The sequence below is a fragment of the Hydra vulgaris genome, chromosome 09, assembly GCF_038396675.1.
Source record: "Hydra vulgaris chromosome 09, alternate assembly HydraT2T_AEP".
NCBI lineage: Eukaryota > Metazoa > Cnidaria > Hydrozoa > Anthoathecata > Hydridae > Hydra > Hydra vulgaris.
Window position 1 is genome coordinate 63,723,156 of NC_088928.1, and position 11,543 is coordinate 63,734,698.

The 11,543-nt window shown below is 27.2% G+C and overlaps 2 protein-coding genes across 2 annotated transcripts; both read right to left on the minus strand.

Annotated features, from left to right (window-relative positions):
* Nucleotides 1–347: 347 nt before the first annotated feature.
* On the minus strand, nt 348–800 carry LOC136085644 (uncharacterized). The gene has a single exon (XM_065806968.1). It carries the CDS (start codon nt 798–800, stop codon nt 348–350), a length of 453 nt encoding a protein of 150 aa, XP_065663040.1.
* Nucleotides 801–938: 138 nt separating this feature from the next.
* LOC136085645 (general transcription factor II-I repeat domain-containing protein 2A-like) lies at nt 939–1,958 on the minus strand. Its single transcript, XM_065806969.1, has one exon. The coding sequence runs from the start codon at nt 1,956–1,958 to the stop codon at nt 939–941; it is 1,020 nt and encodes a 339-aa protein (XP_065663041.1).
* Between the last annotated feature and the right edge of the window lie 9,585 nt (nt 1,959–11,543).

Here is an 11,543-nt window from a genome sequence, read left to right on the forward strand (position 1 = left end):
TTACAGTAAGGGCCATTAATTCGTTTCAAAATCAACTTGAGGGCCACAAACATAAAATACCCAAAATAAAAATTATTAAATTTGAAGTTTTTATTTAAATTTAAATAAACAGTTACACTCATAGTTAAGGTTCAAAGTGAAGTTATACAAAAGTTCGATCAATGTGAAACTTGACACTGTTTTTCTTTGCATAAATGATCTATGTCTGCTTTTATATTTGATGATGCAATTCGAAGGGTATTAGTAAGGTGTTCATCTGTCAATCTATTTCTCTGTTCTGTTTTTACATGCTTCATTTTTGAGAATAACTGTTCGCAGTTGTATGTGCTTCCAAAAAGTGAAAAATATTAATTAGCATGTCTGCACAAATGAGGAAAAACTTCAATGCTCATGTATTTTTTATAAAATTCTAACAATTCTACTTCTTTGTAGGCTTCTTTAAGATCTTTATTGTTTTGCAATTCTTTTAATTCCATTTGAAATTCATTTCTAACTGTCTCAGCTTTGATGGAAAATGGATGCGCAAATAAGTCTAACTCATTTTTTTCCTTTTTAAAATCACAGAATCTTGTGTCAAATTCATCAATTAATTTTAAAATAAGAGTACAATATCTTTCAGAGTCAATTGTATTAATATTTCTTTCTGATAATGCCTTGAAATGGACAAGTACTTTAGAACTTAATTGTTGTTTCAGAAGTTTTAATTTTAAAACAAATGTTTCTACATTTTCAAACAATTTACAAATAAGTTGATCTTTACCCTGCAACTTAAGATTTAATTCCATTAACATCTGAGTCATGTCAATCAAAAATGCCAAATCATTCAGACAGTCAATATTTTCAAGCAAACTTGTGTCTTTCCCTTTAATTTTTAGAAACAGCACTATTTCAGGTAATAGTATCCAAAATCTTTTCAGAGTAGCAGCTCGACTAAGCCATCAAACCTGGCTGAAATAAATTACATCTTTAGCCTCACTACCACAACCTTCAAGTAATTGTTTGAACTGTCTGTGATTAAGGCCACGACTTCTTATAAAGTTAACAGTATGAATAACAAGTTCCATAACATTCTTCATCTCCAATACTTTTGCACATAACTGCTCTTGGTGTATAATGCAGTGATATGAAATAATTTCATGAATAATGGATTTCTTAAGTAATGCAATAAATCCAATATTTTTTCCTGTTAGTGCACTTGCTCCATCTGTAGTGACACCACAGAGTTTTTTTTCTGGTAATTCAAATTTCACCAATGTTTTTTTCACTTCAGAGAGAATATCTTCTCCTCTTGTTGTGTCCTTCATATGATTAATATCTAACAGTTCTTCAATTACTTCAAAGTTACTAGTTATACCTCTAATAAAAATGGCTAGCTGAGCAGTATCACCTCTGTCTGTTGATTCATCCAGTGCCAGACTATAGGCTTCACATTTATTTAATTTTTCTTTTAATGATAATTCAATATTTTTTGATAGATCTTCAACTCTTCTAGCAATAGTCTGGTGTGAGAGGCTAAGATCTTCAACAGTAAGTGTTTTTTCAGGACATATCTTTTTACAAAATATTTTTAAACAGTTTTTTAATAAATCTCCGGTACAAAAAGGTTTACTACTTTTTGCAATAGCTTCTGCCATTAAAAAACTTATTTTGGTAGCACTGTAAGAGCTAATCACTTTAGTTTTCATCACTGATTGTTGTGCAAGAAAAGTTTTCTTCAACAATTCAATCTTATCAATTCGAAATTGGCCTTTAAATTTGTCATAACTTACAGCATGTTTTGTAGTGTAGTGCCTGTTCGCATTATAACTTTTACACACGGCAATTTTCTCCAAACAAATTAGACATATAATAGAATTACTTTGTTCATGTACAAAATAGTCAGTTGTCCAAGAAGGATTAAATAGACGACCCTCATGACCGTTTTCAGTATCACATCTACGTCTTTTAGCTGAAGCCATCTTTATTAAATATATAAAAATGTTTTTTCTTTAGCACGCGTTTTATTATTTCAAATGCGGATTTATATAGTGAAAGTATAATCGAAATCGAATGTATAAATCGAACTATAAATATATAAATAATATGCTGTTGCTGTAGAACTTATTTTATTATTGTTATTTGAAATTTTTATTAAAATAAAAATTCAAAATTAATGGACCGTGGTATGCGGGCCATGCCATAGGCTGACGAGTGCCACCTTCTGGCCCGCGGGTCACGCGTTGGACAACCCTGATCTAAGCAACAAGAATTAATGTTGCGAAGGTAAAATTTACCGGAAAATTTTCCGCTAAATTTAACGGAAAATTTTGAAAATTAACACCCTGGTCAATTTTGAAATTTTTTATTAAAATCTGAGCATTTTATTTTGTCTTTTAAATATAATAGATAGTTACATATAATAGAATTAAATTTGCATATAATGTAGTTAAAGAATTTGTATAAAAATCATTTTCTTACTTCTTAATAACAAGTAAGAAAACATTTTTTATATTTATTTAATAAGTTGTTTTAAACATCATCAGCTGAAAACCGAGAGGCTAAATAGTTTATTTTAAATAAATGAGTATTTTGTTTTTTTGGTTTAATGTTTATTTGTTTAGTTAATTAAAACTTTGTAATATTTGTTTAATAATGATATATTGTATATATAATAATATTTCATATAAGCTTAGACACTATGAAAAGAAAACCTCAAGAGGTGAATGAAGCAAAAAAGCGCCGTATTGTCGTACGTCCATTTTTTGTGATTCCGAGAAAATCAAATTTTGAAATTTAATTTGTAAAGACTTTCTGCCAGAATGTCCGACTAATTTTTAAATTATTTTTAAAATTTGTATCATTCTTGAGACCAGATTTATTGGACAGATACCCCATTGTTTGATGAATATTTATTAATAATAAACAGAAAAAACACAAAATGTGGATATACGGCCTTTTGGCTTTCGGATGACGATTTATATAAATATATATATATATATATACATATATATATATATATATATATATATATATATATATATATATATATATATATATATATATATATATATATATATATATATATATATATATATATATATATATATATATATATATATATAAACGTGGCACAAATCATCATTAATATGCCAATGATACCCATTTATATACTTTCATTAACCCAGAAAATACAATATTAACAAAATCACTGAACTGGAGAGCCTTTCTTAATGGAACTTAATGCACTCAATGTTTATAAACTTAACATATATCAAGTTATGCTGTTCATGTTTAAATTTAAACATGGTTTGTCGCCTAATATACTTCACTCTTACTTTACTAAAATTTCTCATAAGTACCCCACAAATTTTTCAAATGATGATTTTGTAGTTCCAAGATTCTATTTCAAACTCAGTTCATTCCAAATTCAATATCGTGGAGCATTTCTATGGAATGAATTTTTTCAAAAAATTAATAAAAATAACATTCTTCAAAACATATCTTTTGAACAATTCAAAATAGTATGTAAACGTTTTTTATTAGGAAAAAATTTCGATCTAAAATATTTATTTTAAAATTTGATTATAAAATAATAAAAAAAATATATAAACTGAATACGTTTTCATCTACATTTTTTGTTTGTTTTTTTTGTGAAAATGTCATAACTTATTTTTTTTTTGATCTTCTGACTCTTATTTTTCATTTAAATATGTTGTTATTGAAAACTTATGCTATTTTAATATCTTATTATAAGTTTTATAATATCTTTGTAGAAATATATATATATATATATATATATATATATATATATATATATATATATATATATATATATATATATATATATATATATATATATATATATGTATATATACTTTTATGTTTAAAGTTTTTAAATTGTAATATTAACTGACGGCTTCAATGTTAACGGGGCTCGGTGATAAGACAGTATGTCTTCTTCTTGCTCCGGCCATTTATTATATATGTAAACGATTTTTCTCATTGTAAATAGTATTATACGGCAAAATAAAATTAAAAAAAAAAAAAAAAAAAAAAAAAAAAACTTGGTAATGCTGTCACGAAATAGTTTCTTAAAAATAGATTTTTGCTTAACCCAAGCAAAACAGAAGCTATCTTATTTGGATCTAGGAAACAAACTGGAAAGTTTAAAAATGATTCCAAAGTTACATTAACTTGAACAACACTAACTACAGTAAGTTTGGTGAGAATCCTGGGTGTCACCCTGGATTCATCACTCTCCTTAGATCAACAAATAAACAACACTTTTAAATCATTCAACAACCATATTTGTTCTCTTTCCCCCATACGTCAATGTCCAACAAAAGGAGCAGCTAACACAATTGCTTGTGGCATTGTTAACTCTCAACTTGACTATTGTAACAGCCTTTCATCAGGTTCTTAGAAAATATATTTTCTCGAAATAGCGTTTCTTTTTTTTTAATGTTTTTTTAGGTACCCCAAGAAGTCGTTACGGTCGTATCACAGACCCCCGTCAATGAGCATTTGAAAGGAAGTTCACGCCTTCTTCCTTATCGATGTTATCAAACTTGCACAGTGGTGGCATTTAACCACGGATCTCTAATCTATAAAGTCTCTTATTCTCTTTTCCATTTAAAATCAGAAAAGTTGCTAAAATCTCTTCATTGGTGACCAATCCATCAAAAAATAGTTTCTAAAATATCAGTTATTACATATAAAACTTTAAAAACTAAATCTCATGCTTATCTATTTGAACTTCTAGAAACCCAAATTTGAAAACAAAATATAAGATCAACACAGTTTGTTTGTTTTTTTTTTTGTTTTTTTTGCCGTTTAATAACTTTTACAATTTACAATGTTTATAAATAAATAAAAAAAACTGGCGGGGCAAGTAGAAGACATTATTTTGTCTTATCACCGAGCCCCAATCGTATTTACAATAGCCGGACAATATATTTATACTTTACAAACTATTTATTAAAAATTATAAATGTAAAAATAAATAACAATTAGTTTAAGAAATACTTCAAGAACAATATTCATGTTAAGAGTAATAATCAAGTAAACAAGAAAAACTGAAAGAAAAGTAAAAAAGAAAAACAAAAATAAATTAATTAATTAAAGAGCACGTATTTTCAAGAGCCATACTATATACGTATATTATACAAGGTATTTGTTGAAGAATATGAAAATAAAATTTATAACAATTTGTAATAAAGTAATATTTAAATAAAGAACAAAAATTCAAAATAAAAGAGTACTTAATTTAAAAAAAACCAAGAAGACCTAACGGTCTTGTCACAGAGGACCGCGGTAGTGCATTTAACCAGGAAGTTCACGCCTCCTTCCTTACCGTGACGCTTAAATATGTCCAAAGTTCGTTTCGAACCTGGATCTCCTGCTTATAAAGCAAGCGCTGTAACGACTGCATCACGGCCGCACAAAAATATATATATGAAGTAATTATGCAAGTGCAATTTAAAAAGGGTTAATGACTCCAGGTTAAAGTGTATAACCGGCAGAATAAACTATTAAAAATGAAACCTATTTAAAACCAGAAGCATTAAATAAACGCATTTGATATAGCATCTAATAAAAGTCATATTTTAATAAGACCGGGCCCTAGCTAGGTTGGTGCAGCCTTTGTAAAAGGTGAAATCCTTTCACAAGGACCTCGTTTGTTTATCTTGCATTGAAGCATCTAAATTTTATTCATTGTCCTATGATAAGGAAAATGCAAGAGTACTTATACAAACAAAATATTGTGTTCCATCTATATATTTATTTATAAGGAAATTTGAAACGCGAAGTAAATTTGAAACACGATACAATATTTAAAATAAGGTAAAATAAACTTTTGAAAAAAAAAGGAATTAAAGTCTTACAAAAGTACATAATATCATGTTACAAACAAAACTGTGAAATTTGCTATAGAAAGTGTAATTTACTCAAGTAAATTTATTTTAAAACATAAACGGAGACTGTTGCGTAAATATTAATCTATATTTTTATATTTTTAAATTACTTTTAAATCTTTTGATATGGGAGCTAATTTGAACGAGTTTGTCAATCAAAATATCGATAAGAAACTTGAAGATTATTCAAAAAACAGTTTTGTAATTTCAAATACTTATGGAAATGACGAACAATCGAAGAAGTTTTCAGAATTTGTGAACATTGCAACAAATTTTTCTCAAAGTTCGTTAGTTGATAAGCTTCAAGAAATTCCAAAATTAGTCGAAAGCATAAGTGGTCTATTTCAAAGTATAATAAAAGAAACAAAAGAGTATAGTGACATGAAAGAGGAGCTTGACAAAATTATCAGTTATTTCAATGACATGGTTGAAAAAGTTCAACACAACGCAAATTTAATTATTCCTATTCTTGAGTCTGCTAAAAAACAACTTGAAGTTATTGAAGATGTTATAAATTCAAGTCAAACCAATGGACAAAACTTCCCAATGAATGAAAATGATAAAAAGGATATAAATACTGCTTTATATAAAATGCAAGGAGGAATAGGGAGACTTATGCGTTTTTCAAAATCCGCAGTCGCTAAATGTGAAAAAGCAAACACTCCAATAAAAAACCTTTTAGATCAAGTTGAATCAAAGAAAAAAGTTATAGAAAATCGGTTAGAAATTTCAGATTTTTTTTTGGGTCTATCCTTGCCAGCCAGTGTACTTGTAGGTGGAGGTGGTACAGTAGCACTTGCTTCATCTTCGTTACTTGGTGGTGCAGGAGTAATAATTATATCTGGAACAGCGTTTCCCCCGGTAGGAGCGGTTGTTGGTGCTTGTCTTTTAGGAGCAGCAATGTCTCTATCAGTAATTTATTTAGTGAAAAAATTTTGGGGAAAAAGGCAGCTTAAAGCGCTAGAATATTTAGAAAAAATGTTTAAGAGTTTGGTTCAATTAAATTCTAACAGCACCAAATTTATGTTTTGCATGACAGACTTAGAAGAAAAAGCAAACGTTACTTCGGAACATTTGAACTGCATTCAAATTTGTTTAGAAAGCGAAAGACAGAGGAGAATAAACCATGATGCGTGTTCTAAAGCTATTCAATCAACTACAGCTATGATAGAAAGTTTAAAACGAATTTCAGAGATAGAACTCCCTAAAATAACAAATAAAAATCTGCCATCTATTACTATGAAATAAAGTCATTATTTTGAATAACAAAAAAAAAGGTTTGTCCTTTATTTTTATGCGATGATAAAGTTGGTATTATTATTTAAAACAAAACAAATTAAGAATTCGCTACCCTGAAAGTCAAATTAATTATATTTTGTAGACGGACCAAAGTGACTTTTTTATAACTAAGAAAAACATTTTTTTTTTTTATTATCTATTTTCTTAAATGAGAAAACTTTTATATACAATATCAGTAAAAAACAAAAAGTGAAATTTAATTTCACCACACTTTTTACGAAATAAAAGTGCAATATTAATGCTTTGTTTATTTATTTATTTTTTCCTTTAGGTATAACATATATAAATACATTTTTATCGTGCAAAAAAAAATATATACGTATACATATAAAAAGAACTTTAATGTCATCAAAGCGGACACTCCATAGCAGTTTTTGTATATAATTTTTGTCATTACTTTTTTGTTGTGGTTACATCTGATGATCGCTATTTTTTTTTTTTTTTTTGCGTGAAAATTTTAGTTACGTAATTGAAATATATTTTAATAATTATTTAGTTTTCACTATATAGGCCCGTAGGAACAAAAATTATATTGGGGGGGGGGGAGTAATACCCCGAAATAGTTTTAAGGACCTTTTTTTTTTCAATCATTTTTTCAGTCAATTTCTTTAAAATTATTTATTTGGTGATTAAAATTAAATTGATAAAAATTATTGGGGAAGAGGGGCGCAAATGCCTTTAAAGAACATTGAGCACTATTTGTAGAATACATTTTAAAATTTAAACAATTTTAAAATGTGTTCTACAAATAGTGCTCAATGTTCTTAAAAGAACGCAACTTTGAAAAAAATTCTGACTGGATAAAGTAAACCAATTGTAACTGGAACTTTTACAATAATCTTTTTTAATACGACTCTTTTTTCAGACAAAAGCGTAACTTTTGGAAGCGATGTTCCAAATGTTACGCTTTTGTCTAAAAAAACGCATAAATCTTCATCTCTCCCATGCGCATGCGCGAATCTTGACAATACTATAGTGAATGACGAAATGGTCAATTAGGAAGGTACAGTGTAATTTTTGTCACTTTCTAATTAACGGCTCAGAAGATAAACGCAGTACGTCAACTTACCCCAGTAGCCAACTAGCTCCAGTCTCCCCTATATTGATTATTTTACTTAATAAATCTAAAATGTATAGTCCAATAAATTCACAATTCTCTGCTCCGTCATAACTGCCCATTGTAACATCAATGCATGTATGTTTTTCTTTTTCCAAGTTTCCTTTTTAAAATAAAGTAAGGTTTTTCTACAATGTTTGATTATACGGATTGTTTCTTCAGGAATAACTGTGTGGCTTTTTTGCAAATTTAATTGTTTTATCTAAAATCTGCATTTATTTTTATCTGTTTTATCTAATATCTGCAGTTATTAAAGGGTAAAAGTCATTAATATCAAATTGAATAAATGTACAGTCATTTTTATTTTTGATTATGGAGAACCAATTTATAACATCAGTGGTATTTTTCCATTGTTGTAAATTTAATTTATTTTTAAGAATATTACTAATTTTGTCTAATTTAGTTTTGCTTACGTGTCCAATTTTACTTTTTGAGGGAACCAATAACCTACAAGGGAGGATATATTTAAATATTATAAGACAATAAATATGAAATCACTTGAATAATAGCAACAAATGCGAAATGCAACACTAAAAATAACTAGCAATAACACCACACACAAAAAATACGACAATATAAAAAATACACTTATGAAATATATACAATGCACAAAATTACATGACAGGATAAACAAAACATAGAAATACACGACAATATAAACAATATTTTAAAAATACACAGCAATATAAAAAATGCAAGCAATATAAATTAATAAAACTTAAAAGTTGTTCTTCTTGATTTCTTCTAATAACCTATTTAAGTTTTTCATTTTCGAATATATTGCGAACATTTTTTCTTTTAACTTTGTTTTTAGTTGTTCTGTTTATTTAATGTTTTTCTTCAATTTTTATTCTTCAATATATTCATTGTTTTTACTTAATTAGTTTTTTTTAATACATTGCTTCTAATCATTTTTTAATTCTTTTTCTTTTCCTCCATGATCTATATATACAGTTGCAAAGAATAGTTTGTTAACTACTCAGCACGAAAAAAATGTATCTTCTAAGTAAAAAGATCATATGTGTTAAAAATTATAAACCCTTCCAATATACCAAATTGAAGAATTACAGCCTGAGTCAGATATTGTTTGAAACCTTTCATAATTTAATTCAAAATCATTACTACTTACATAGGGGCAAGACATACACACTCTCAGTATATTAATTCAGTGATGAAAACATTGCCTAATTTATTTGTAAGATGATCCGCATGAGCTATTTTCTAGAGTTGTTTTGACCAAAAACTCTTTATTAAATAAAACAATTACAATAAAATACTTATCTTATTATTTTCTTATTGTAAAAAGTTTTTTTTTATTGTGAAGAATTTGTCAGTTCTTTACAATAGTAAAATAACTTTTGTGCATAAATAACTACAATATACATACAAAAACTGGCAAAAAATAATAACTTGCTATTATTTTATTGTAGTTGTTTTAGTACTACTATACTATTTAAATATATTTAAATATTATTATATCAAAATATATTTAAAAATAGGTACACCTGTCTTTTTTTATTGAAATCAACTTTATATATAAATAAAACATTCTTTTAATAAAGTAAAAAGTCAAAGCTCTAAGATATTTATGTAAACTCTATTTATTTTGTACATATATGTAGACATTTTATATACTTTATTAGTAATATAAATAATATGAATAACAAAATATAATATTATTAATATACAAGGATACATGGACCCTGACATTCCGCATATCATTTGCGGAAATTCAATAACTTAAAGTAGTTTCAGATTTTTGAAAATAAACTTTCTGACTTTCTGACACTTTTTTGAATACCAATTGTTAACTTAAGAAGTTTATTATTATTATAGTTTCTTTTTTGGATAAGTTTAAGACCATTGTTTCACCATATTTCTTGTGGTTTGCATTGTTCCCCACAATGACAACTAGGGCCGTTTTGAGGAGAAGGAAGGAGAAGTGTGTTACAGATAACGCACTTGCTTCAGTTTGGCATCATTAAGAAAAAGCTACAGCTGATGATATAGTAATTATTTTAGAAAACAAAGATAAACTTAAAATAGCCAAAATCGCACCAATTTTTAAGACTGGTGAAAAAACAAATGCATCAAACTACAGACCCATTTCTGTCTTATCTTGCTTCTCTAAATTGCTAGAATGCATTATTTACAATAGGCTTTACAATCATTTAGTATCAAATAATATTCTGTGCAACAAACAATTTGGGTTTAAAAAAAATCATCCTACGGATCACGCGGTAAGTTGAACTTGTAAACCATATATCATATACTTTTAATAAAGGTTATTTTACCTTAGGAGCTTTCATTGATTTATCAAAAGCATTTGACACTGTCAATCATGAAAACTTACAAAAAAATTAGAAGTTTACGGAGTAAACCACTTAAACTTACTTTGGTTTAAAGACTTCTTGACTAACAGGAAACAATGCATAACCTATGAAACAAATAAAACCAAAAAAAAACTTATAAGTTGCGGGGTTCCCAAAGTATCTATCGTAGGACCATTATTATATCTAGTGTATATAAATGACTTATTTTTAGCATCTAAAAAATTATATCTTATATTGTTTGGTGACGATTCTGATCTGCTTTATTCACGCAAAGATATAAAAATTATTTTTAAAATTTTTAATATTAACGTATGGCTTATAAGTAACCGCCTTTCACTAAATGTAGATAAAACTAAACTCATCCAGTTCCACAAACCAAATAAAGTTGATAATACTCCACTTAAATGGCATAATCTTTTATTCAATAAAACAGATGTAAAAAGGGAATCTATTGTTAACCTTTTTGAGAAATTCTTGATGAAACTTGTCATGGAAGTTTCACATCCAATCTATTGAAAGTAAAATATTGTACTGCAACATTGCAGTATAATATTTTTATAGTATATTTTTATATATTCGTATAAGTATATTTGTATAAAACTTTTTTATTTTCAAATCAATGTAAATAATATTAATAAAAGTCATTTTATTATTTAACAAATGTACCTTTAACATTTTGTGTATATTATATTTTTTGTTTATAAACACGGACAATATGTAAATAGGGCTAGGTGATAAGACAGTCAATGTCTTCTTCTTGCTTTGGCCAATATATATAAATGAAATATGTCTTTATTGTAAATATAAGAAAAAAAAAAAAAATAACAACAACAAAAAATAGTTGGTGGAACTTATTGTCATGCAAATGTCAAAGCCATACTTTTAAAGTAAGTTTGTCAA

Excerpts from the sequence above, each read along its gene's own strand:
- LOC136085644 (XM_065806968.1), bottom strand. The coding sequence starts at position 800 with ATGACTCAGATGTTAATGGAATTAAATCTTAAGTTGCAGGGTAAAGAT.
- LOC136085645 (XM_065806969.1), bottom strand. The coding sequence starts at position 1,958 with ATGGCTTCAGCTAAAAGACGTAGATGTGATACTGAAAACGGTCATGAG.